Genomic DNA, 27500 nt, shown 5'->3' on the forward strand with positions numbered 1-27500 from the left:
AGCTTTGAAACGCTCACACTTTATAGAAACAAAACATCAAATAACTCTTTCTGTCAAATTGAAACTAAACTGATAATAAATATTTATTTCTCAACTAAAACTTAAAAAATCTACGAAAAAAACGGGAATAAAACTGAAAGATATGAAACAAATTAAATGTAACTTTAACATATAGAACATGTAAATAAATAAAAACATACCTTTTTATATTAACAAAATATATATGAAAACGTAGGGAAACTAATAACAATAAATATATTTAAAAAACAGCTTAATTAAGAATGTAAATATAAATAAAACCTATAAACAAAAAATAAAACTATTTTAAAGAAAAACTCAAATAACTTTTTAAAGTGTGTGTCGGGACAGTGACGTGGTCTCTCTCTCCTCTGACACACAGCTGATAACATCAAGGCTGACACACACACACACAAACACACACACACACACACACACACACACACACACACACACACACCACACACACACACACACACACACACACACACACACACACACACACACACACACACACACACACACACACACACACACACACACACTCTCAGACCTTGGACAGTGTGTATATAAGCGTCCTCTCTCCCTCTCTCCTCACTTCCTCACCATGTCCTCTCGTCTCGTCTCCTCTCTCTCCTCCCTCCTCCCCTCCTCTCTCGTCCTCTTCTTCTTCGTTGGTGCAGCCTTCCTCCTCCTCCTCTTCCTCCTCGTTCGCCCCCCGGCTCGTGGCTCTCTCCCCTCTCTCCCCTCTCTCCCCCTGCTGGGCAGCCTCCCCTGGATGGGAGGAGGTCTCCCCCCCCACCTGCTCTTCACTCAGCTGGGACACAGGTAAGAGGACATCTCAGTGTAAACCCTTAAGAGTTCACTTTACCTCAAAGTGTTCTCAAAGCATTTTCTATTCACGTTCTGTATCTCTTCTGCTAATATGTGTGGGGGAAACTTCTGAAGCAATGGGAGTCAGGACTCAGAGAGACACGAGGAGAGCTGGAGCTTTGATGGAGTCAGGACTCAGAGAGACACGAGGAGAGCTGGAGCTTTGATGGAGTCAGGACTCAGAGAGACACGAGGAGAGCTGGAGCTTTGATGGAGTCAGGACTCAGAGAGAGACACGAGGAGAGCTGGAGCTTTGATGGAGTCAGGACTCAGAGAGACACGAGGAGAGCTGGAGCTTTGATGGAGTCAGGACTCAGAGAGACACGAGGAGAGCTGGAGCTCTGATGGAGTCAGGACTCAGAGAGACACGAGGAGAGCTGGAGCTTTGATGGAGTCAGGACTCAGAGAGACACGAGGAGAGCTGGAGCTTTGATGGAGTCAGGACTCAGAGAGACACGAGGAGAGCTGGAGCTTTGATGGAGTCAGGACTCAGAGAGACACGAGGAGAGCTGGAGCTTTGATGGAGTCAGGACTCAGAGAGACACGAGGAGAGCTGGAGCTTTGATGGAGTCAGGACTCAGAGAGACACGAGGAGAGCTGGAGCTTTGATGGAGTCAGGACTCAGAGAGACTCGAGGAGAGCTGGAGCTTTGATGGAGTCAGGACTCAGAGAGACACGAGGAGAGCTGGAGCTTTGATGGAGTCAGGACTCAGAGAGACACGAGGAGAGCTGGAGCTTTGATGGAGTCAGGACTCAGAGAGACACGAGGAGAGCTGGAGCTTTGATGGAGTCAGGACTCAGAGAGACTCGAGGAGAGCTGGAGCTTTGATGGAGTCAGGACTCAGAGAGACTCGAGGAGAGCTGGAGCTCTGATGGCAAACACTGACGGTTTATTTGGAGCTTCGGCCGGAGAACTCGCAAGACAAGTCACGGGCCACGGTCTGACCACACGGTTGAGATGCCACAATCAATTCTGAAGAACTCTCCCCCAGACCCGTGTGTTTAGCTAGTTCAGAGAGAATAATCAACATTGTGCAGAACAAGATAGAACCATAACACCTCTATCAGCTGATAGAACAGGCAGGAGCAGGGAGACAGAGCACTGAGAGCACAGCAGCCAAGGCTACAGGTGCGTGTGCTCAGTCAGGACAGCATGAACTGATAAACTGGGTCACAGTTATGGGCCTTGGGAATTATTTCCCCAACACTATATATAAGTATATCTTCTGTATTCTCCTGTTTTATTTAATTTCTTCTTTAATTTATTTTCTGTTTATATATACATATATATCTTGTGTATTATTTCTGTACTTTCTCAACAAATATTCGTTCCTTCTCTCCCTGAGGTACGGCCCTGTGTTCTCGCTGCTCCTCGGCCCTCACCTCTCGGTGGTCTTAAACCGGCACCAGGAGGCCAGAGAGGTCCTGCTGCAGCGCGGGAAAGAGTTCGCCGGGAGACCCTTCATGGTGAGGGGGGGGGCTTCATAAGAAGTGCTCAATTTAATTTATAAAAATATTCTAAGTCTCTTTAAACAGTCCTAACTTCTTGAAAAGGTTCTACTTTACTAATACTGTCCTAACTTTCACAAGAAGACCAACATTTTCTCAAATTCTTTTATTTTTAAAACATGTCCTTGCCACAGAAACAATACTGGAGAAAAGTAGGAAAAATAAAGAATAAATACAGAAAGAAAATACAGAAAAAAGACCCCAAAAATATAGAACAATATACTGAATAAATGACAGTAAAGGCAAAAAACAACAAATGATAAAATGGTAAATCTCTCTCTGTATTCCCTCGCAGGTGACCACGGACCTGCTGACCCGGGGGGGGAAAGACATCGCCTTCTCAGACTTCTCTCCTCTCTGGAAGATGCACCGCCGCCTCGTCCACGACTCCTTCACTCTGTTCGGGGAGGGCAGCGGACGCCTGCAGGACATCGGTACAGAACAGCATCCATTAATGCAGCACATACCATAATACTGCAGGATTAAGAATAATGCATGAAAAATAATACGATACTACTCCTGTGTATTTAACAAAAAAACTGTCTTTTATTTTGTATTATTGCAGAACAGATGTTTTGAATTCTCTGTGCTATGAACACGTTAGTGGATTCTGTATCAAGTGGTAATGACTGGAGCATTATCTCCCTTCCAATCTGTTTCACTCGTAACGGTCTCGAGTCTTTTGAGTTTCAATTAAGAATTGTTCCTCTTCGACGGTCAAGGGGACAATTCACTAACAGGATGTGAAGCTACAGAGACTTTTAATATCAAATCAAATTGAAAAAAACAAGTGTGCTGCTCTGGTTCCTTTAAAGATGAATAAACATAAAATAATACTTGTTTATATATATATCTCATGTGTTTCCTTTAGTCCGGTCCTCGGTGGACGACCTGTGTTTGGAGCTGTTGTCAGGAGGGGGGCGGGGCTTCGACCCGTCGCCCGCGGTAACGAGAGCTGTCACTAACGTGGTGTGCACGCTGGTGTTCAGCTCAACGTATCGTCACGGCGACGCCGAGCTGCAGGAAGTCATGCGGTACAACGACGGCATCGTGGAGACCATCGTCGGGGGCGGGCTGCTCGACATCTACCCCTGGATCAAGGTGCCTGAAGTAGACCCTCTCTAAAAGTAACTCTAAACTTTTAGAAAAAAATCCCTCATAAAATATCTTAATTAAAAAAAATATTTTAATTTTCTTTAAATATTTTTTAATATTTTCATTCTTTTAAAATATTTCAATTTTTTTTAAATATTGTTACTTAAAAAAAAAAGTTTTACTTTAAAAAATATATATTTGGACTTTTCTGAAAAACGTGTACTTTAAAAAATATTTGTACTTAAAAAAAAAAATTTCAATTTAAAAATTACTTTACTTTAATTGCAAAAAAGGCCATGACTTTCCCCAAAACCCCTCTTTTCTATAAAAAATGTCCCTACTTTTGAATCACATTCTAACTTCAAACCCACACATGCTCCTCAGGTGTTTCCCAACAGGTGTCTCAGGAAACTGAAGGACTGCATCGCCGTCAGAGACCGGCTGCTGTCCCGCAAACTGGAGGAGCACAAGGTGACAGGAACTGATGATACAATTTATAAATAAAATGTACGGAGTAATGTTGAAATATATTTAATATAGGGTTATTGTTTTCTAAAGGGTATTTAATTTGTTTTTAAATATTTGTATTATTGTTTTTATTATTTTGCATATATTTTTATATTTTTTCGTATTTTTCCGTATTTCTTTCATAATTTACATTTATTTATAAAAATTATTAAAATCAGCAGACCCAACAGTTATATGCACTTCATGTCCCTGCAGCTGCTTCCATTTAAACTGATTTTTTTTAAATAGTTTTTATCCTGTTAATTTTGTATGTAGTATAACTTTTGTACGTGCAAACATGTGCGTATATCTGCAAATACCTACATTAATTCCTGTATTGTAATAACTCTCCTGAAGGCGTCCCTGAGTGACGGCCCCCCCCGGGACTTGCTGGATGCCTTGCTGCAGGGTCAGGGTCAGGGGGCGGGGCTTCAGGAGGGGAGTGGCATCACAGACGATCACGTCCTGATGACGGCAGCGGAGGCTTTCGGGGCCGGCGTGGAAACCACATCCACCACGCTGCTATGGATCCTGGCGTATCTGCTGCACCACCCTCAGGTCAGAGAGTACCAATACTGCAGTAATCTGGACTGTAACTGTGTACTATGTGTGTATTCTCAGTGTATGTTCTCGGTGTAGTGTGTGTGTATTCTCAGTGTAGTATGTGTGTATTCTCAGTGTATGTTCTCAGTGTAGTATGTGTGTATTCTCGGTGTACTGTGTGTGTATTCTCGGTGTAGTGTGTGTGTATTCTCAGTGTACTGTGTGTGTATTCTCGGTGTATGTTCTCAGTGTAGTGTGTGTGTATTCTCAGTGTAGTATGTGTGTATTCTCAGTGTATGTTCTCAGTGTAGTATGTGTGTATTCTCAGTGTACTGTGTGTGTATTCTCGGTGTAGTATGTGTGTATTCTCGGTGTAGTTGTAGTATGTTATCAGTGTATGTTCTCAGTGTAGTGTGTGTGTATTCTCGGTGTAGTGTGTGTGTATTCTCGGTGTAGTAAAGGTACTTGTGGTGCAGGTGCAGCGCAGGGTACAAGCGGAGCTGGACGAACAGGTGGGCGAGCGTCCGGTGTGTGTGTCGGACCGAGTCCGGCTGCCGTACCTGGAGTGTGTGATCAACGAGGGCATGAGGATCAGACCGGTCAGTCCAGTGCTGATCCCGCACACCGCCATGACGGACAGCAGGTAAATACTACACCTTAAATACTGCACCTTAAATACTACAGCTCAAATACTGCACCTTAAATACTAAAGCTCAAATACGGCACCTTAAATACTAAAGCTCAAATACGGCACCTTAAATACTAAAGCTCAAATACGGCACCTTAAATACTACAGCTCAAATACGGCACCTTAAATACTAAAGCTCAAATACAGCACCTTAAATACTACAGCTCAAATACGGCACCTTAAATACTACAGCTCTAAATGTTTAACTTTTTCTCACTATTTTTCAGACTTTTTAAATGTATTTTTTAAGCATTTTACCGCCTCTTGGTTGTCTTTTGAACTTCTTTAACTACATTCAACTTTTCATGAGTTTCTCAGAAGAACAGCCATTTTTTGTGACAATTTGTCAGGAAATAACTGACAGTTTTAACAATAATGGAAATAGCTATAAGCTGCAAAATGTTTAAAACTCTCTCTCTCGTAGTATTGGAGGTCACCCGGTCAGACGTGGGACACGAGTTTTGGTGAACATGTGGGCGATTCACCACGACCCGGAACACTGGGACAAACCAGACCTCTTTAACCCAGGTAAAACACAAAAAACAACTACCTAATCGGAAAAATCCTACTTTAAATAATGCAACTAACACACCTTTTTCCGCCTTTTCCTCACCTTCGTTTTCCCGCCTTTCCAGACCGTTTCCTTGACGACCGGGGTCACCGGGTGACGCCCCCCTGCTTCATGCCGTTTGGGGCGGGGCCGCGAGTCTGCGTCGGCGAATCACTGGCCAGGCTGGAGCTGTTCCTCTTCGTGTCTTCTCTGCTCCAGCGAATGAACTTCAAGCTGCCGGACGGGGCTTCCCCGCCCAACCTGCAGGGGCGACTGGGCGTCGTCCTTCAGCCGCTGCCTTATAAGGTCGTGGTCACTCCCAGGGAGGGGTGGGAGGGTGGGGCTTAGTGAAAGGGGGCGGAGTTTACAATCATAAAACTATAATTTTGCAATTAAAATCAAATTTGACATGATTTAACATTTAAATGCTGACATGAAAATGTACTTTAAACTATGACTGTGTTAATATGCACACTAATACTCCTTTATTATTCTGATTATGATAAAATATAATTTGTAATAGGTCATGAAAACGGCACATTTTGTTTTATTATAACTCCATTTATTTAAAAAGTAGCGTTTTTAGATTAGGACAAGTTATTTGCCGACATTGATTTTCAACATATTTACGGTAAAATTAGAGAAAGTTAGCTTAATTTGTTCTACCAAATGTTATCTATTAAGCGTTTAACGGAACGATAGAAAGAGCGAAATGTCTGCAGAGGAACCTCTACTTGTAAACTATTTTAATGCATAAGATAATCGCCAAAAATAAAAACATCTTGCAATAAAAAAAGTATAAATATAAGCTAATGCTAGGCTAATGCTAAGCTAGTTTAAATGATTCGCTTGTAATTCAAACAAAATGTAAGTTAGATTTAAGCCATATAAATATTACGTTTTTATGATTAACTTCCTTTTTGTTTTTTGAGTGTAACTTGACATTAATAATGTTTTAATCAATAAATAATCATTAATCTCCAGTTGTGTTGTAATTATTAGTACCAGTGAATAAAGACAGACTTTTAGTAGATTTGACAGTTTTTATTCAGTATATCTTCACACACTTTTAGAACAGGCTGGTTTAGTTAGGTCACACACATACATCCACACATACACACTCACTAATAATTTAGTATTTCTAATAATTAGCATCGTTATCATCGTAATATTAAGGGATTTTAAAGACCAGTCTCTCCTCTGCTTCCTTCCACTCCTCCGACGGAAACCTCATGCAAACAGGAAGGACAGCAGACAAGAAAAAACGAGATAAAAACATTATTTAGACGGAGGAACATACGGACGCTTTTAGTAAATTAAATAATTTGTCAAACACCACAGGTGAAGCTAAATCCAATATCCTCGTGGAACAAGTGGAAGTTGTTTAAAGACATTTAATGAGGCCAGGTTTGTGTGACTGGGTTCACATTACATCAGGACCAGTTGTGTTTTTAAGCATCAGTTCAAGGTTAAAAACGTTCCCAAATGATGATTTATGTAAAAAGAAAAGCTAGTTAGTTTTCCAAAGCTACCGTAAGAGATTGCGGTAAAAATTCCCCAAATAAGTCTTAAACCTTTTACTTTTTTGGGTCATTTGGGGACTTTACCAATCTTGAATGAAATGCACTGAATGATTGACCAAACACACAGGAGTCTCATCTTGTCAATGTGAATCCAGTCAGTGGCAGAGATTTTTTGTCCACCAACATTTGATGAAAAACTTGCCCCGGCTTGACTCAACAAAAAGGATAAATAGGAGTTTTCCAAATGCTTTAAACGCCCAAACATCAGCCTCGTTTTCAAGGTAATTTCCCAAGCTTTTATCTGTAAGGAGATTTGGGTAAAATCCCACATTATTTGGCGGAAATTTCCCTTTTTTCACAAGGCTGATTTCAGAGCTGCAGAGCCTTTGGGAACTCGAGCTACAAGAGACAGATTTTGGACCGAACATTTTCCCAGTCACTCAGGTCGAAAGTCCACACCCACGCAGAGCGAGAGCCGCTCCATCTAACGCTAAGTAGTAACAGTGGTCAAGTAGAAATGGCACTCTTTTAACCATGGAGATATATAACCTTATTAGTTCAGGTAAACAAAAAACACCATCAACCACAACATCAACGGCTAGGTATGACCCTTGAGAAAAGGTCCTTTAAGCCTCTACGAACTCTTACGGTCAACAGGCGATTAGTCGGCCTAGACTCAATCGAAGGTGTCGTTTTCGACTCCGATCCGCCATCGTAGGAATCTGCTTGAGCTCTCTTTGACATCCACGTTTGCTCAAAACCATATTTCTGTGAATTCAGCTCCGCAATAGGTTTAAAAAACAAAATATTGGATTAATGAATCCATCCACGTGTGAATCCAATCTTGTGCACGTTGGTTTCCAATCTGACTACCAAAACACCCAGATTTAGACGTAGAAACTGTGCGCTCTGTTGCTGCCATTTGAAGTCCACTCGAGTCCTTTTCCATGGCAGGACATTGCTTTTGTCGTAAGGAGGTCCAACATAGCATTGTCTGCAAAGGTAAACCCATCGTCCTTTTGCAAGAAATGGGTAGTGAAGTCCGGTTGTGATGCAGCATGGAAACAGGGTTTGTGGGTCAGACTTTGTTTACATCGGAGAAGGTTGAGTTAATGATATTTGTGACAAGGTGACCACCTCCAATATGATTTTCCTGTTTCTTTGAACACAGGTTTCAGTACACTCAGTCTCTCATTAGCTAAAAGGTCAGACTTTACTCTCTGGTGACTCTTCCAACACAATCTGACGTCTGGTTTGGACCAACACACATTCGGTGAATTTACTGAAACAGCTTACATTAACGGCTGTACAAAATGCACTTTGTGGGAGCAGATGTAAGGAAAAGTGACCAGTCCAACTAATTTACTAACTAAGGATTTCCTTCTACAACAATGCAGTGTATTTCGGGAAACTTTTGACCGCCTTTTCCTCACCTTGTTTTCCCGCCTTTTTTGTTGTACATTTATATGAACTTTTTAACCGAAATGTACAACCAACTGTCGGTGTATTATCATCACATTCATTTTGACTTCTAGAGCTTAACAAATGTGTGTTGGCATACCTCCGTAAAGTGTGTTGGAAATGACTTACAATCATTGCACTGCTGTTGGGTGAAAGTCTCACATGTTGTTGAAAACTTTGATTTCTAGATGCATTTTTAGTTCTTCCAGCGCGATTTGGGGAGATATTCATTGGAACCAGTGAGTTATATTTAAAATTAAAGTCCACTTATATCTGGGGTAAGTTTTTACCAAAACTTGTCAATACCTTGATTTTTTCCATTTCTTTTTAAGGGGGCGTCATTTACATACAGACTCTTGCTGATGAAAAATATTGCTCTTCGCTAATTGGACATACACCAGCATGTACAACAAAAATGTTTTTTCTATCATTGACAAAATATACTCTACCTCTATGTCTTTCTGTCACAAAATATCGATATCCACACGTCCATAAGTCCTTAAAATAAATTACATATTCTCCAATTCTTTAACGCGATTCAGATCACCGTCATTGTGGGTCCTAAAATAGCTTGACTTTGTTGATTTATCCATCAGAATACAATTTAATAGAGGGTTCTGAATGATAAAAAGGAAGATGGCTACGAATGGAGGGATGCGGAAAAGGAATATTTTAGAGATAAGACTCTAGATTGTTTGGTTTCTACAACGTTTTGTTGTATCCGTCCTCAAATTCAGAGACAAAGACGATAGCGATGACGTGTTCACATCCCTTTTGTTTGGGGCTTTGTTTCGGTCTAAAAGTGTCTATTGTTTGTTCCTATTTATGCAAAAAGCTTTTGTCCACTGACGCACAGGAAACAACCCAGAAATCTTCCATACAGGATCAAGTTGTCATGAAAACATCAAATCTGAGAAACTGTTTCCCTAATTTCCCTTCCCTTGACTGACTTGTACATCAAAAGTAAGCTTTCTGATGAATCAGTCGTCCCTCTGTCAGTCAGAGTGAATCATCCTCCCACATTAGTCGGTTTGCGTGTCCAAAGCGGAGAGTTTGACTTGTTTCAAAACCAGACGTCATCGCCCCAGACAAGCCAGGTGTCTACTGCTAAACTATTTAAAGTTTTTATCATTGGTGACAAACGCAAGAAAGAAAACGTCATTTCTGGGGAACGTGTTTCATTTGGACAGACGTCGATAAGGGGAACGATGTTTACATCTAGCAAGCGTCATCGGACCACGCAAGTATAATATTAGAAATGGTTGTTAGGGTAAAATACTATGGGTGGACAGATTGGGTTATCTCCAATAAAATTGCACCTAGGGTCATTTTGAATTTCAGAAGAATTGCTATCTTTCATTTGTAAATACGACTTAGATTGTGGCCGAACCTCGAGCCCAGTATGTCATGAATGCTGTAGTGCAGTATTTGTAAAATTTGATCAACCCTGGATGCAATTTAAGAAAATGCCTCTCCATGCAGAAACCTCCAAACCACATCGGACTAAAACCTTTCCTCGTGAGCATCCTGTTGAATCTCCTCCTAAAGTCCAACACCTTTTGCTGATCTGACAAACAATTGCCGAATAAACATCAGTCGATATGACGTAACCGCAATCACAATCATCTATCAGGACAATCTCAAATAACAGTTCTAAGGGGTGAAGGCCATCATTAACTTCAACCCTTGCCTGGATGATGAATGGTTTGTTCCGCCCACGTCCTGTCAATCACACGGACTCCACGACAATGACGACTTCGGAGGCGCCTTCCTCAGATATTGGAGTATCGGTGGAGGTGGAGGTGCACAGTACAAGTCCTTCCCCTGTGGTGATCTGACCTCGAGCCGGGCAGTCCACACTGTCATGAAGATCACCATTTCCTCCTCCTTCTCGAATCCCATCCTCCTTCGTTTCCTCCTCTTCCTCATCCTCATCCTCCACCCGACACCTACACACCTCGATGCCAGAGTCGCCGGTAAGTCGCCGGTGTCTATACTGGCTTTCATCCGCTCCCATGTCCTCATCCTCCTCATCGTCATTGTCCTCGGTTTCCTGGTCGTCCTCCCCGTCCTCCCAGTTTGGAGGTCCCGGTTCAAAGATATCCACACAGGGGGAAAATAAGGTCTGTTTCGGCGGCGACTGGGTAGCACGAGGCGAGGGGGAAAGAGAGGAGGCGTGGCCAGAAGAAGATCCACTTTTGTTGGACTGGTGCATTGCAGTGACGGGGTCCAGGAGTAAAGCTGGGCCCGGGAGAAACGTTGAAGACAAGGAAAGGGGTGAGGATGGGGAGAGGGCTACAGGTGTACAAGAGGATTCTATAGTTATTGCTGGGCAAGAGGAAGGGGAGGATGCAGGTGTTGTCAACGTAAACACTGGAGCAGGAACCGATATTGGACTTGTTCTAGAACCAAAACTTGTACAAGATCCAGAACTAAATCCAGCCTGGATATTTGATGGCAACGGACTGATAAGGTCTTGTTCTGTCGATTGAGCCGTTACATCGGCGGATTCTGGGGCTGGATCTTGACAAGAAACAAGAATAGCAACAGAACCGTGGTTTGGGTTCTTGTCTGAGGTTGGGTTGGGAGGAACCGAGGCTAGACCGGACCCAGGTGACCCAGGTGACCCAGGTGACCCAGGTGACGGTTCTTGTATCTGGAAATGTGCTAATTTAGGTGCTTCTGTAGGAAGGAGAAGGTTTTGGGGTACTGGTTTTAGAATAGGGTTGGATTCACAGTCTGGAGCTATGTTGATTTTAGGTCGTAGATTTGGATTTGCGGTATGGATTAAAGGCAAAGAGTCTGGAGTTTTGGGAAGGCTTGTGGGCATTGGGTCTGGAAAGGCGTTTAGGTTTGTGGGTACTGGTTCTGGAGCCTGGGTGAGGTTTGAAGTCGCTGGGATTGGCACAAGGCTAGGATTTAGGTCTGGATTTGGAGATTTAGTTGCGTCTTTTATCAAGGCCAAAGTCATTTCAACATCTGATGCTGGTACTGAGGTTGGGCTACTGGGAACGTTGGCTGTATCAAAAGTTCTTGTTAGATCCGGGGTGTGGTTCGCAAGCGTAAGGTTTGCAGGTACTGGTTTTAGGATAGGGTTAGATTCACAGTCGTGGACTATGGTGGTTTTAGGTTGTAGGTTTGAAACTAGGTTAAGGTTTGAAGGTGAAGGGTCTGGACTTTGGGGAAGGCTTATGGGTAATGGTTCTGTAAAGGGGCTTAGGTTTGTGGGAACAGGTTCTGGAGCTTGGGTTTGGGTTGAAGGTACTCTGGCTTGGGGAAGGTTTGAAGGTGCTGGGATTGGCACAAGGCTAGGATTTGGGTCCTGGCTTGGGAGATTAGACGCTTCACTTATCAAGGCCAAAGTCATTCCAACATCTGATCCTGGTGCTGAGGTCGGGCTACTTGGAACGTTGGCTGTATCAAAAGTTCTTGTTGGATCAGGGTTGTGGTCAGAAGTGCTAGCTGTTGGGGTAGAAGGGCCCGACAATGAGGTGGTTTTGGGGGTAAGGATATTTTCATCAGTTGGACCATCAATGCTTATTATTTGGACTTCACTTGGACTAGGGAAAGTACTACTGGTGCTGAGTGTCGGGGTACATGGTGCTAGGTCAAGCTGTTGCATGATGGGAGATGTAGCTCCAACAGGAAGAACCACCTCTAAGCAGGGGGAGGTCAGAGGGGAGGCCGCCACCGTAACAACCGCCACCGTAACATCCTGGTTGGGAACCGATGAGTCAACAACAGTTTCCCGTTCTCCGGAAGCGTCTTCGTCTCCGATCTCAACGGCCACTGAGCCCGACATCCTCTCAGAAACCAGACTTCGTGTCTCGTTGATCTCCAAACGAGATGCTGCGGCTGTGATGGTCTCCGTGGTGACGTCGAGCGTTAGGGGCGGGGCTTCGCTGGGCGTCGTGGCGTGACTGGTGTCGGTTTCATACGTGACGGCCGCCGATAAAGAGGAGCTACATGGAGAGGACGGGCAGCAGGAGTCGCAGGAACAACTGGAGCTGAAGGGAAGATATACATTTATTATTCATTGAGATTTATGAAATGATGAGGTAGCAATAGCTTGTGTTGTGTAATAATAATGTAGATATCTCAAGAGACTGGAGAGAGGAGCGTATGAGTGAGTGTTTTCATTGAAGAAAAAGGCACCCGATATCTAATACAATCTTTTTCTATAGTTACAGATATTGCACCTTACATCATTCACTTGCTGACTCTGTATGTCTCTCAATTCGTTTACTTATGTTATATATTCGTCCTCTCTTGCTCCCTGCAGTCGGGTCATCTTGCTCTGATGTCTGGTTTACTGAAACACCACTCAGAAGGATATAAGACACACCATCTATGGGGGTTATTAGATCCCAAAACAAACAATGCAAGTGAGCGTGAACAACCCAATATCAGGGTGCCAATTTGATGGCAAAATGTCCCCAACAACAACAATGTAAGTTATAACATTGTCTAAGTTATCGTTAGTGTTGGGGAATAATTTGCTTAGGTATTTAAACCTTTGTAATGCATTATATAATGTGTTTTTACTGTATTTATTCATAAAAAGTATTTTAATTTGTTTTGTAAAGCACTTTGAATTGTCGCGTACAGAAAAGTGCTATATATATAAACTTGCCTTGCCTTGCCTTGCCTTGCCTTGCCTTGCCTTTGACACAGTTCATCGTTTTCTCCTCTCACTTTCTCTTTTCCCACGGCATAGGTCTACGGCCTTGGGTTTTGCTGCTATCTCTCTTAAGGAGGAAGAGCTTGGGATCATTGTTGTTGTTTATGAGCCGCCATGAGGTAGTTTATTGTTCAGGAACGTAGGTTCCCTGGCGCACATTATTTTCTATGGACGACAGCTCTAGTTATATTCAGGGTCCATATTGGTTTAGTCTCGCTGATGAGGAATGTTGATTATTACACTCTGAACTAGTTAAAACCTAGAACTGCAGACGGGATCTTCAGAATTGGTTTGGCAGTAGCCTCGTGTCACCTCGTGGCGGCAGAACATGTCTTGTCAAATTCTCCGGCTGTAACTCTATAATAAACTATCAGTGTTTGCCATCAAAGTTCCTGCTCTCCCTGTGTCTCTCTGAGTCTCTCTGAGTCTCTCTGAGTCTCCCTGTGTCTCCCTGTGTCTCTCTGAGTCTCTCTGTGTCTCTCTGTGTCTCCCTGTGTCTCCCTGTGTCTCTCTGAGTCTCCCTGTGTCTCCCTGAGTCTCCCTGTGTCTCTCTGAGTCTCTCTGAGTCTCCCTGTGTCTCCCTGAGTCTCTCTGAGTCTCTCTGAGTCTCTCTGAGTCTCCCTGTGTCTCCCTGTGTCTCCCTGAGTCTCTCTGAGTCTCTCTGAATCTCTCTGAGTCTCCCTGTGTCTCCCTGTGTCTCCCTGTGTCTCTCTGAGTCTCTCTGAGTCTCCCTGTGTCTCTCTGAGTCTCTCTGAGTCTCTCTGAGTCTCTCTGAGTCTCCCTGTGTCTCCCTGTGTCTCTCTGAGTCTCTCTGTGTCTCTCTGAGTCTCTCTGAGTCTCCCTGTGTCTCTCTGAGTCTCCCTGAATCTCTCTGAGTCTCTCTGAGTCTCCCTGTGTCTCTCTGAGTCTCCCTGAGTCTCTCTGTGTCTCTCTGAGTCTCTCTGAGTCTCTCTGAGTCTCTCTGAGTCTCTCTGTGTCTCTCTGAGTCTCTCTGAGTCTCTCTGAGTCTCTCTGAGTCTCTCTGAGTCTCCCTGTGTCTCTGAGTCTCTCTGAGTCTCCCTGTGTCTCCCTGTGTCTCCCTGTGTCTCTCTGAGTCTCTCTGAGTCTCTCTGAGTCTCTCTGAGTCTCCCTGTGTCTCCCTGTGTCTCCCTGTGTCTCTCTGAGTCTCTCTTAATCTCCCTGTGTCTCTCTGAGTCTCTCTGAGTCTCTCTGAGTCTCTCTGAGTCTCTCTGAGTCTCCCTGTGTCTCCCTGTGTCTCCCTGTGTCTCTCTGAGTCTCTCTGTGTCTCTCTGAGTCTCTCTGAGTCTCCCTGTGTCTCTCTGAGTCTCCCTGAATCTCTCTGAGTCTCTCTGAGTCTCCCTGTGTCTCTCTGAGTCTCCCTGAGTCTCTCTGTGTCTCTCTGAGTCTCTCTGAGTCTCTCTGTGTCTCTCTGAGTCTCTCTGAGTCTCTCTGAGTCTCTCTGAGTCTCTCTGAGTCTCTCTGTGTCTCTCTGAGTCTCTCTGTGTCTCTCTGAGTCTCTCTGAGTCTCTCTGAGTCTCCATGTGTCTCTCTGAGTCTCTCTGAGTCTCTCTGAGTCTCTCTGAGTCTCTCTGAGTCTCCCTGTGTCTCTGAGTCTCTCTGAGTCTCCCTGTGTCTCCCTGTGTCTCTCTGAGTCTCTCTGAGTCTCTCTGAGTCTCCCTGTGTCTCTCTGAGTCTCTCTGAGTCTCCCTGTGTCTCTCTGAGTCTCCCTGAGTCTCCCTGTGTCTCTCTGAGTCTCTCTGAGTCTCCCTGTGTCTCCCTGTGTCTCTCTGAGTCTCTCTGAGTCTCCCTGTGTCTCTCTGAGTCTCCCTGTGTCTCTCTGAGTCTCCCTGTGTCTCTCTGAGTCTCTCTGAGTCTCTCTGAGTCTCCCTGTGTCTCTCTGAGTCTCCCTGAGTCTCCCTGTGTCTCTCTGAGTCTCTCTGAGTCTCCCTGTGTCTCCCTGTGTCTCTCTGAGTCTCTCTGAGTCTCTCTGAGTCTCCCTGTGTCTCTCTGAGTCTCCCTGTGTCTCTCTGAGTCTCTCTTACCCCTTTCACACCAAGGCTTTTCCCCTTCTAGCTCCGTGCTAGAGCTTTTCTGGTTCAGAACCGGTTCTTCGGTTTAGCGCCGGCTCTTTTCACACCGCTCAGAGCCCGACTGGTGCTGCCGCTGCTGCGTCATGACGTCACAGTTTACGTCGCTGAGTTTCTCCCCAACGGAGCTCACCTCACAACAACAACGGGCCGGGGACTGCGTCGGGTCGATGATCGTGTTGCTTTTAATCATACGAAGCCAGATTAAATTAAATAACGACTTCTCCAACCTTATACTTTTCTCCAGAGTGCCGTGGTTCATTGTTTATTAATGTGTTTCAGCGGCATTTACCGACCGCTGCAGTGCTGACTGCTCTTCAACGTGAGTGTATTCTCCCGTTAGCTCCGGGTTAGCTCACACGGCTCTAAAGTATTCACTGTCTGACTGTCACACAAGCAGCTGATACATATCCCCAGTTCCCCTTAAGTGAATGTGTGTCAGTCTGAATTGACGCTGTTTGGTGTCAGTCTGAATTGACGCTGTTTGGCATCACAACGCTGTTATGAAAGTTTCTCTGGTATAACATGGGTGATGTTAGCATAGCAACCGAAGCTAAACTGACTACTGGCTAAGCCGTTTTCTCCAGGCACTTTTTACCGGCGTATTTTTCATTATGATTCTACTTGTGATAGTCGGACATGACCACCTGTGCAGCCCATGTATTGATTCCATCCGATAGCTGCTATAATAACAAACAAAACGTCTGCCTGCTCTCCACAATGATCAATAACAGCGAACGGATGGTCAAAGTAAGGTACAAATAAACAGAATCACACGAAGCCTGGTTAGTGTTGCCTGACTTTATAAAGCGTGTTTTTTTTTTACAAGTGTGTGGTTGCGTTCTAGTCACTTTGCTCAGCACTACTGCTGGTTACAACTTTTATTTGCCGTACTCGCCTTAACTGTTATCTCAGGTTAATCTCGCCCCCCTCCGACGTAAGCGGTTCTTGCTTCTACACGGACAACTTTTTGGTGCTCGAAACGAACCGGATTCCGGAGCTTAGAGGCTGCTCCGCTGCGGTGTGAACAGGAAAACCCGGTGCTTTTCAAGCACCAGCACCGAACCGGCCCCGAAACACCGTTGGTGTGAATGGGGTATCTGTGTCTCTCTGAGTCTCCCTGTGTCTCTCTGAGTCTCTCTGAGTCTCTCTGAGTCTCCCTGTGTCTCTCTGAGTCTCTCTGAGTCTCTCTGAGTCTCCCTGTGTCTCTCTGAGTCTCTCTGAGTCTCTCTGAGTCTCCCTGTGTCTCTCTGAGTCTCGGCTTCAGAAGTTTCCATCACAGTTAGCATCGTTGTTACCTGTTGTCTGAGCTGAGGGAGGAGGGTCCGTCGCTGAGCGGGCGATGAAGGAGTGGGTCGTGTTGTGTGAGCAGATGGGGGTCGCTGGTTCTGGGGGGTTGAGGGTAACGAGGGGTGGTGAACACCGAGCTGTATGGAGGGGGAGGAGTGGAGGGTTGAGCTGCAACCTCCTCGTAGGACGGCAGCTTCAGAGACGCCAAGAAACCTGGAACAAGTGGAGTACAAATACTTTGTTACTGTACTTAAGTACATTTGTCTGGTATCAGTACTTTACTCCACTACTTAATTTTCTGACGACTTTTTACTTTGACTTCTTACATGTTGAACACAAATACCTATACTTTCTACTTCTTACATGTTGAACACAAATACCTGTACTTTCTACTTCTTACATGTTGAACACAAATACCTGTACTTTCTACTTCTTACATTTTGAACTCAAATACCTGTACTTTCTACTTCTTACATGTTGAACCCAAATACCTGTACTTTCTACTTCTTACATGTTGAACCCAAATACCTGTACTTTCTACTTCTTACATGTTGAACACAAATACCTGTACTTTCTACTTCTTACATGTTGAACCCAAATACCTGTACTTTCTACTTCTTACATGTTGAACACAAATACCTGTACTTTCTACTTCTTACAAGTTGAACACAAATACCTGTACTTTCTACTTCTTACATGTTGAACCCAAATACCTGTACTTTCTACTTCTTACATGTTGAACACAAATACCTATACTTTCTACTTCTTACATGTTGAACACAAATACCTGTACTTTCTACTTCTTACATGTTGAACACAAATACCTGTACTTTCTACTTCTTACATTTTGAACTCAAATACCTGTACTTTCTACTTCTCACATGTTGAACACAAATACCTGTACTTTCTACTTCTTACATGTTGAACCCAAATACCTGTACTTTCTACTTCTTACATGTTGAACACAAATACCTGTACTTTCTACTTCTTACATGTTGAACCCAAATACCTGTACTTTCTACTTCTTACATGTTGAACACAAATACCTGTACTTTCTACTTCTTACAAGTTGAACACAAATACCTGTACTTTCTACTTCTTACATGTTGAACCCAAATACCTGTACTTTCTACTTCTTACATGTTGAACACAAATACCTATACTTTCTACTTCTTACATGTTGAACACAAATACCTGTACTTTCTACTTCTTACATGTTGAACACAAATACCTGTACTTTCTACTTCTTACATTTTGAACTCAAATACCTGTACTTTCTACTTCTCACATGTTGAACACAAATACCTGTACTTTCTACTTCTTACATGTTGAACCCAAATACCTGTACTTTCTACTTCTTACATGTTGAACACAAATACCTGTACTTTCTACTTCTTACATGTTGAACCCAAATACCTGTACTTTCTACTTCTCTCATTTCCCAAACAGGCTGGTTCCTTTAGTTTGAATGTGTGTTTGGTGGCGTGATCATTATTATTTAGAGTCATTGCGTGCCTATTGATTTGAACACGATCCGTGTATCCATCATTTCCTGGTCTTCTCTAAAGAAGAGGGACCAATGAAAACGTTGTCATGTTGCCGTTGTTCAGCATGGAAACATTCATTAGCTAACAATGACATTATTGTTCTATTAATATAAAGGGAGGTCAGGTACTCTTTAAAACAGCTGCTAGTTATGGGTACTTTTTACTGAAGTACATTTCAAAGCCTCTTTACTTTTACTTGAGTAAAGAAGTTTAGTCAGTACTTCTACTTTCACCAGAGTACTTTTAAACACGAGTATCTGTACTTCTACTTGAGTAAAGGATGTGTGTACTTTTGCCCTCTCTGGAACCAAGATAAGATTAGATTCGTGCACAGAGTACAGCGAAATTCCAAGCATTCCCGGAGGTGCAATCCCACATAACAGACAGTACAAGTATCAAGATGGGTACAAGTTAGAGTTTGAAATGTATCTATTAACAAGGACCGATACAGGGAAACATTCCTGCCGACTGCAATAACTCTGTTTAACAAATCTCCTCTGGCTGGAAGAGAACTCTCTGCTCCAACTGGACTTTTACTTTTACATTCAATATAATATTTAATAATCCATTCCTTGCACAATTAATGTATATATAATATCCTGCCTTATATTTTGTTACTGTAAATGAGTATTTCCACATGTATATTTTCCACATTTTAATGCTATTTTATTTCTATTTGAGATGTTTACATTTTGGATTGTTTATTTCTAGTCGTTTAATTTCTCTCATGCACAATGTCTTGTCTTTTTGAGCTGCTGCCACGCAAACATTTCCCAAATAGGGAATCTATCTATTTGGCCATAAGACGGTTAAACACCTGAACTTTTGAAAAGAACATCCATAACATTCATTTGTTTGCAACTTACAAATTATTTATCTAATATATTATATCCTAATTACTTGTATATAGACTCTCCTTGCACTATTTCTACTCTATTTGATTTGTATTTACTTGCACTTTTAACCAGTTTATCTGTTTTATTGTGTTGCTCTTAGCCTGTGACCTAAGATTAGCCTTGAATCTTGAATCTTGACGGGGGTCTTACTGAGGTCCAGCATGGAGGATGGGTATGAGTTAGCTCCATGATACGCCAGCAGGCTGATCTCTCGCTGTCTCTGCTGCTGCTGGACTCTCTGCTTGGCTCTTCGGTGTCGATACGCACAGCAGCAGCTGAACAGGATGAGGACCGTCCACAGCAGCCAGAACCCTGAACACAAACACACAGAGGCACTGAGTATAAGGAATACAAGTACTCATTCATGCGTTTCCTTGAGAGTGATCAAGTGGAAATTGATGAGTGAAATTGATGAATATCGCTATCAAACACTGATACAAAAACAAGGAATAATAATAATGCTGATTATAATAATAATAATAGTAATAACTATCTCTAAATATAGAAACTAGTTATTCTTTCATATTTATCCCTGAATGTTAGATGTTGAGGGAGTGCTATTTTTCCAATGTGTTAATGTATGTATGTGTGACTGTGTGTTCTTTCTATGTTAAAAAACCCAATACATATAATGTTAAAAAATAAAACGTTCTCAGGAAAAACTCAAAAAATATATATATTTAAAAGCAAAAGCAGCAAATCTTTCAAAACATTTAAGAAACTGGAACTGTTCAATATTTTTGAACAAAACAGTTATTAGCAAAAATGTTGCCAACTCATTATCTGTTAACCCACTCATGGTTTCAGTTACTGAAATATAATGCTGGATGGTTCAATCAATACCAAATAATCATATTTAAAGGTTTTTTGTGTCAAAATCTGAATTTATGAAGTAACTTGCAATAAATCTGTAAAATAAAATTAGTAGAAGTATAAAGTAGTATAAAATGAAAAAACTAAGGTAAAGTACAAGTACCTCAAATGTGTACTTAAGTACAGTACTTGAATACATTTAGTTAGTTACTTTCCATCACTGCAAATGAAACTACTAAACGTCATCACGCTCAACATTAGCCACCTTTAGCTTAGCGGTGGTGACGTGAAGTCATGTGACCGTGCTGTAGTTCCTTTATAGCCCAACATTAGCCGCCTTTAGCTTAGCAGTGGTGACGTGAAGTCATGTGACCGTGCTGTAGTTCCTTTAAAGCCCAACATTAGCCGCCTTTAGCTTAGCGGTGGTGACGTGAAGTCATGTGACCGTGCTGTAGTTCCTTTATAGCCCAACATTAGCTTTTTACTTGTATGTAGTTCCTTTACTTTACTTGAAACACAGTAAAACCAACTTACACCAGAGTTCGTAGTAGTAGGTGCAGCATCCGGTCTCCCCGCAGCAGTGTCCCGTCTCACACAGGTAGCCTCCGTTAGCGTTAGCTCCGGGGCAGTACCGCGGTCTCCCCAGCAGGGGCAGGCTGCCACTAGAGTGGTACTCCATCGCACCCCCGCTCTGCCCGGAGCTAGCCCCGCGCCACCGCTGCCCGCTCACCACTAGCCGCTAACAAGCCGTTAGCTTGCCAAACACTTCACTGTGGTCCAAGTCCCAACTACATTTTCCTTTCAAAATCTGAATTTGTTTTCTGAATGTTTGGTTTGGAACTGCTGCACTAGCTGTTATCTGATAACTGCAAGTAGCTTAATAATTAAGATAATCTACATTTTTAAGAGCTTTTTTTTTTTAAGAGATTTTCACAGTGAAGGAGCTGCTACCCTGCCAGTTTTGTCAGATTTCAGACAACAAACATGAAGGGATGTAGAACCCCCTGCAAGCTAACAAGCTAAGCTAGTCTTTCCAGGCTCATTAGCATCAAAATGCTTAAATTAAAAGACTTTAAAGCTGCTGTAATCCACTTTAGAGGTCACCTCTCTGACTAAAACCCCTCTGATGTTTCACAGGTAGAAGTGCTGACTACTGCAACTAAATACTACAAGAACTGCAGCTGTAGTTTCTGAGCGAGATGGGATGACGGCCGATACGAGGTCCTGCACCGGAGAGAGAGAGAAAAGACAATAGTTTATTGACAGACAACAAGACAGCACGTCACACACACACTACTACAGGCCTGTTTGATATTCATCCCTGCAGAACTCAAACCACAACCCGACACAAAGCTGCCTCTCTATCCACAACACACACACGCACACGCTTGTTTTTGTGTACTTCTGAGAACCGTTAACAACAGGGTGCAATCCAAGGACCCTGACCTTAAAGAGGGTCAAAAACAAATTCAAGTCCCACAAAAAAAAAAAACACTTCCCTGTCCTTGTGTACACTGAAGATCCTGTCAGAAAGAGAGATCCTTTTTCTGGAATTCCTTAATTTATATTTATTCATTTGCATTTGAATTGCACACAGCTGTTTGTCAGGAAAAAGGTTTGAAAAATTTGTTATGTTGGCTTTTTGCCAAATTCACCATTAAATCAGTGCAGTTCTTGTTCCAGTGCATGTTATTTTTAAAGCCAGTATTGACTAGAAAGGGGAACCCTGAACATTAAACCAAAAAGAAGAACGACCCTCACTTTGCAGAGATGTCCTTAATCCCAAGGCTTTACACACACACACACACACACACACACACACACACACACACACACACACACACACACACACACACACACACACACACACACACACACACACACACACACACACACACACACACACACACACACACACACACACACACACACACACACACACACACACACACACACACACACACACACACACACACACACACACACACACACACACACACACACACACACACACACTGCAGGAAACGTAGGTGGTCTGTAAAGAGTTCCTGCAAACATACTGGGGAAACACTATTAAAGGACAGTGTGAGGGTCAGTAAACACAACACACACTTAAATATATAACACTAATACCTCAAATATACATATATAGAATTAACGGTACCTACAATATTCCTATTATACCCCTTTGCATTTTAGTAGCTTATATGTAATGAATCGTTGTGATTTTAGGCTGAAATGACCGGGATTTCCTAATTGCAAAAACCCTTTACAAAGTATTATTTGATGAGTTTATGAACTATTATTTGAATGCACAGCACGTGGTGGCTTTTATTAAATTAGTTTGCGAATTTTCCACTTTAATCTCTGAAGATATTTCCCTATTTCATTCTCGCTAATTAAGCTCCTAATCTTGGAAAATGTGTTTTTCATTTGAAAATGTATTATTTCAACCTCAAAGAATATCCAAAAGTGAGTCCAAAACAGGCAAGAATTTGCCACTTTTCAGATAATATCAGAGTTTATTTTCGTTAAATAACAACTTTAATAACGTTGGATTTTCCTTTTTTTACTCTCAAATTAATCAACTCATAGTCTTGAGGGAATATGTGTTTTATTTCTGTAAATATCCAGACTTTTTCTCATAAATTACGGCTTTAATACGGAGAAATGTCAGGTTTTTTTCTTGCAAATGTATTATTTTGTAATCTCAGACCATATTTTTTTAAATCTTGAATTTGTTCATTTTTGCTATTATTTCTTGCAAATTTCAAATCGTTTTTTAAAAATAAATTATGAGTTTAATACTAAAATATATCAGATTTTGTTTGTCGATGGTACATGTAATATTTTGTCATCTCAGATATAAATACATATAGAATATTTTTTTAATGTGTTTTTATTGTTGATTTACCATTTAAGTATACAAAATAATCCCGATGAATTATAGATTTTATATCTGAAAATAATTCAATAAAATCACAACTGCACTCTTTGTAGTTTTTTCTCATGATATTACAATGTGGCTCCAATTCTACTTCATTTGTTAACTCTCCATTGGCCCTAAAACGCCATCATAGCAGTCAGATACACCAGTGGTATTTAATTATAGTAGGAAGTACGGTGCAATCCTAATAAGGACTGTTGTTGAATCTGGGCCCTAGCCCCCCTCAAACCCCCCAAAATACACGCTTCTGATAACAAAAAAACACATATATGTACACTGCACATGTATAATAACACACATTATGATACAAATACACACATTGCAGCACCCTGGATGCAGTATATATTAACAGTGTGTACATGCACAACCTGCACACCGACCCTCCGGTGAAATCCCACCCCCTTTTTGGTACCGATAATAAACAAAAACAACGCACCGCTGCACCGGGGTGTTGCGCGTCTGTGTGCCGGGCTGCGGTGCTCGGTGGTCGGCCTGGTGAGGGAGCAGGGGTCGGTGTTCAGTGCTCGGTGCTCGGCCTCCTCTCTCTCTCCTCTCGGTTCTCCTCTCTCTCTTTCTCTCTTTCTCCCTCCTCTCCCTCCGCCAGCCGCCATCAGCTCCAGCGGCTCGTGAAGCAAGCAAAGCCGCAGCACTCACTTCCGCCCTGGCGAGAGGGGGGGAATTCAAAATAAAAGCAGGATCGATGTGAAAGATGGGTGCTATTACCCCCATACAAAACTTTCGATTTAGTTATGTGTATAGATGTAACACATATGTTTAAAAAAACAACTAAATGCACTTTAATAATCTAAACAATGAAATAGACCAGAAGTTAATCTAAAATTATATAAAATACAGCATAGGTTCGTTTTTATACAAAGCATACAACTGATATATAAATATAGAAAAAATAATTAGCAGATTGCAAAGCTTTTATTTTGTAGGCCTGTACTCAAACCGGAAGAAGAGTGTGTACTTGTTTTGGTACCTTTGACAGCCCCGCCATTACAGCAGCAGCCGGTAACAGCAGCAGCGGTTTAGGGTCATCTGTGTGTGGAGAAACCAGGGGAGAAACACACTAAATAAACCACAAAACAACACAACATTTCATATTTTATTCCAATTTTACATCCATTTTGTAAAAAAAACATGTTTATTTAGCAAAATGTGACAAAAACACTCTTTTATCTCCACATTCCTGCGTGGAAATATCGACAAAAGGAAGACTTAGTGACACAGAGGCGTTTATTTTGACGTCCTGTCGGTTATAAATCGTAGTATTGATGATAATAAAGAAGAAGGGGGATTATGGATTCTCATGGCGGACGCACTCGCTTCTGATTGGCCCGCGGGGACGAGCTGCGGGCCAATCAGAGGGCGCGCTGCGGGAGGCTGCCGCTCCTAGCAACAAGAGGGATTATTTATTTATTTTATTACAACAGCTGCTGTAATGCTGTAAATCTGGGTTTTCAACACTTTTAACCCCCACATTTTATATTAACATAACTCCCGAGGGATTGCCTTTAAATATATAGGCCTCATTTTATACATATTTGTATTCATTTACATGTTTTATATGGGATTTATGAGCCTGTAAGAGAGGGCTATGATGGATCCACTTGTAGATGTATTAGCCAAATGTATTTCCAATTCAAGATGTATATATTTAAATCAATGAGTGTTTATTAAATAAGAATTATGCATAACAAAACCTATTATTCTTAGGAGAGAAGCGAGGATTTAAAATATAATTTTAAATATAAAGTAAATATTAAATAGTGCTATGTCAATTAATACTTGACAAATGAACAATAAAGTAAGTTAATTTATATAAAAAAAAAAAGAATGATTAAATGAATGAATAAAGAAAATAATACTTTCAACATAAAAATACATATAAATCATATTATTCATTCATTGAAAATAAAAACAGAAATAAGTAGTAATTAATTAAATAAAGGAAAATAAATAACATTATTAATTAAAGGTGGGGTAGGTAAGTTTGAGAAACCGGCTGGAGATACACTTTTTGTTATTGTTAACATTCAGGTAAATATGTTACCAATTTGTGTTATTTGTTGTGCATGACTGGAAGCCAATAGCGTAACAGGTTAAAGGTCAATGATGGGTATAAATAAAGCCACGCCTCCAATGGGAGGGCCCGTTGAATGAAATGCCACTGTCTCTGATGTTTCGTTACTCCTCCGCTTATTTGGATGCTAAACAGCAATGAAGTTATGCTTACTCTGCTAACAGTTATATTCCATGGAATGCTCTTAACATCCCGATAGCAATGAATATCTGAAGTGCTTTGACAAAAAATCCATAAAAAAAGTCATCTGTGGAAGCTGTGGTACTGTAAAAAGCACGACCAATCATTTTAGCCGGCCCGGCTAAAATAACTGGATGGCCTACCTGCCTGTCAGCCTTCCATCTGTGCACAAACTTATCTCGTGCCCTCATTGGTCATGTGCGCGTTCGTGTGTGTTGGAGGAGGGGCTCTGTAAGGAAGTGGCAGATTTTCTCCGGTTGTGTATTTTCAAATTCTAGCGATCTCGAGCCGGTTTCTCAAACTTACCTACCCTACCTTTAAATAATAAAGCAATTTGAAAAATATAAATAAATAATTCTAGCCCAGAATAAATGGAGGAAATTATTGTTTATTTGCTCTTACATTATTTAAGAAGAATATCCAATGCATACTGCTTTGTGTTTTTTTACATTTTTCAAAAATACATTTCTTTTAATGTAGTTTATTTTTTCTGTTTTAGCTTAAATATTTGATTTAAATAAATACAAACAAATATATAAAATAATTTTGAAGATTGTCACTTAATCTTTCTTGAAATTAAATCCACTTAAGTTTGATTTTAATTACTATTTATTTATTTAAATGCAACAGTGTGTCTCAAATGTATAAAGCTATACCTGCTTAGTGTTATCATGTTCACACACACACAAACACACACACACACACACACACACACACACACACACACACACACATACACGTGCGTAATTCCTAATATCGTATGAGTGTGTGTGTGTGTGTGTGTGTGTGTGTGTGTGTGTGTGTGTGTGTGTGTGTGTGTGTGTGTGTGTGTGTGTGTGTGTGTGTGTGTGTGTGTGTGTGTGTGTGTGTGCGAGACAGTATCATCTCCTGTAATCTCTTAATCCTCATCAGGGTCAATCTCTCCGTCTACACACACCTCACCTCTTCTGCATTTATTACTCTCTCTCTCTTTGGAAACTACAAAGGATTTAACCGGGGGAACGTTTTAAGAGTTTTAGAGTTGAGTTTAGTAAAACCAAAACTTCAGGACTATTACTATAACTCTTTCTCTTTGTCATCAGGAAGTCAGAGGAAAGGATACCTGCATGGCCAAAGTAGCTCCGTCAGTCCGGTCTCTAAACAGGTCGACATCACCCACCATCGCTCTCCAGGACGATCCAGGTGAAGACATGGAGAGGGACAGGTGAGAGGTCCAACACTCAAAGGCTAACAATCGATCAATGCAAATTATGATTGAATGAGTCCAACAATCCAGGAGGAACTTCAATGGGTCTTTGAGGAAGTTCTAGAGGTCCTTTAGGAGGTCTCAACGTTGCTTGATGAAGTTTAATGGGGTGTTGAGGCGGTTCTAAAGAGTCTTAAATATGTTCTACTGGTCCTTTAAAATGTTTTTGCAGGTTGTAGGGGTCCTCTTAAGGATCGATGGTTTCTTTAGGAAGTTCTTGAGGTCCTTGTTGCTTGACAAGGTTTAATGTGGTTTTGAGGCAGTTCTAAAGACTCCAAGCTTCCTGAAGGATGTTATATAGTGCCTTTAAGATGTTCTAATGGTCCTTTAAAAGGTTCCTGGTGTCCATGGGCAGGTTCAACCGATCCGCAAGAAGATCCATTTCTTGAGTTACTTAAAGAGATTTCACTGGTCCCGGTTTTTCTCAAGGATCTAGGAGTCTGTAAAGAGATCTATGGGCCCTATGAAGATGTTCTCAGGATCCTTTAAAAAGATGTTTGGGATCCTTTAGAGAGTTCCCAACTAGAACGGATGATCTTGGTAAACCAGTCCTGTCGTCGTTTCAGAACCGATCAACAAGCCGGACCAGGAAAGCTGTTTAACGCCAACAACAGCAACAACAACGAAGAAGAAGAGTATGTTTTTTGATTTAACACATAGAACGTCAACATAATGACTCACAAGGTGTTTTCTGATGGATTCCATTTTGTCTTCTAGGAAGGACAAGACGAAGAAGAAGAGAGAGAAGAAGGAGAGGAAGGAGAAGAAGGAGTACGTTAAAAGCTTTCTATGGTTACAAAACCAACCAAGATAACTATATTATGAGTTTTCCTTAAACGTTGGTCTTTATTCTCAGGAAGGAGAAGCAGGAGAAAAAGGAAAGGAAGGAGAAAAGACTGAAGGAGAAAGAGGAAAAGGAGAAAGAGAAGAAGGAGAAAGAGGAAAAGGAGAAAGAGA

At 41.8% G+C, this 27500-nt stretch overlaps 3 protein-coding genes across 3 annotated transcripts in view; 2 read left to right on the top strand and 1 right to left on the bottom strand.

Annotated features, from left to right (window-relative positions):
• Window positions 1-610: 610 nt before the first annotated feature.
• LOC117480807 (steroid 17-alpha-hydroxylase/17,20 lyase) lies at window positions 611-6131 on the top strand. Its single transcript, XM_034128289.1, has 9 exons — window positions 611-846; window positions 2238-2358; window positions 2696-2834; window positions 3272-3501; window positions 3880-3966; window positions 4360-4560; window positions 5022-5188; window positions 5658-5761; window positions 5869-6131. Exons 1-9 carry the CDS (start codon window positions 626-628, stop codon window positions 6129-6131), a joined length of 1533 nt encoding a protein of 510 aa, XP_033984180.1. The 5' UTR covers window positions 611-625.
• A 675-nt stretch (window positions 6132-6806) lies between these two features.
• LOC117480790 (cell surface glycoprotein 1-like) lies at window positions 6807-23654 on the bottom strand. The gene is made up of 5 exons (XM_034128251.1): window positions 23465-23654; window positions 20616-21305; window positions 19419-19580; window positions 16834-17038; window positions 6807-12774 (listed from the first exon to the last, which is right to left on the bottom strand). The coding sequence occupies exons 2-5, from the start codon at window positions 20758-20760 to the stop codon at window positions 10497-10499; spliced, it is 2790 nt and encodes a 929-aa protein (XP_033984142.1). The 5' UTR covers window positions 20761-21305; window positions 23465-23654; the 3' UTR covers window positions 6807-10496.
• Window positions 23655-26403: 2749 nt separating this feature from the next.
• The window catches only part of cnga1b (cyclic nucleotide gated channel subunit alpha 1b), a 5786-nt gene continuing 4689 nt past the window's right edge, over window positions 26404-27500 (top strand). The window contains exons 1-4 of the mRNA XM_034128259.1: window positions 26404-26501; window positions 27110-27178; window positions 27261-27314; window positions 27400-27500. The exon at window positions 27400-27500 is cut by the window's right edge and continues 19 nt beyond it. Of these exons, the coding sequence (XP_033984150.1) occupies window positions 26404-26501; window positions 27110-27178; window positions 27261-27314; window positions 27400-27500 (322 nt within the window). The remainder of the gene's footprint in view (window positions 26502-27109; window positions 27179-27260; window positions 27315-27399) is intronic.

Source organism: Trematomus bernacchii, unplaced genomic scaffold (assembly GCF_902827165.1).
Source record: "Trematomus bernacchii unplaced genomic scaffold, fTreBer1.1, whole genome shotgun sequence".
Classification (NCBI taxonomy): domain Eukaryota; kingdom Metazoa; phylum Chordata; class Actinopteri; order Perciformes; family Nototheniidae; genus Trematomus; species Trematomus bernacchii.

Coding starts and splice junctions, on each gene's coding strand:
- LOC117480807 (XM_034128289.1), top strand. CDS start 626: ATGTCCTCTCGTCTCGTCTCCTCTCTCTCCTCCCTCCTCCCCTCCTCT. Junction 2,359..2,695: donor TCGCCGGGAGACCCTTCATG/GTGAGGGGGGGG, acceptor ATTCCCTCGCAG/GTGACCACGGACCTGCTGAC. Junction 3,502..3,879: donor ACATCTACCCCTGGATCAAG/GTGCCTGAAGTA, acceptor CATGCTCCTCAG/GTGTTTCCCAACAGGTGTCT.
- LOC117480790 (XM_034128251.1), bottom strand. CDS start 20,760: ATGGAGTACCACTCTAGTGGCAGCCTGCCCCTGCTGGGGAGACCGCGG. Junction 17,039..19,418: donor ATCCTCCATGCTGGACCTCA/GTAAGACCCCCG, acceptor CACTTGTTCCAG/GTTTCTTGGCGTCTCTGAAG. Junction 12,775..16,833: donor TCCCTCAGCTCAGACAACAG/GTAACAACGATG, acceptor TCTTCCCTTCAG/CTCCAGTTGTTCCTGCGACT.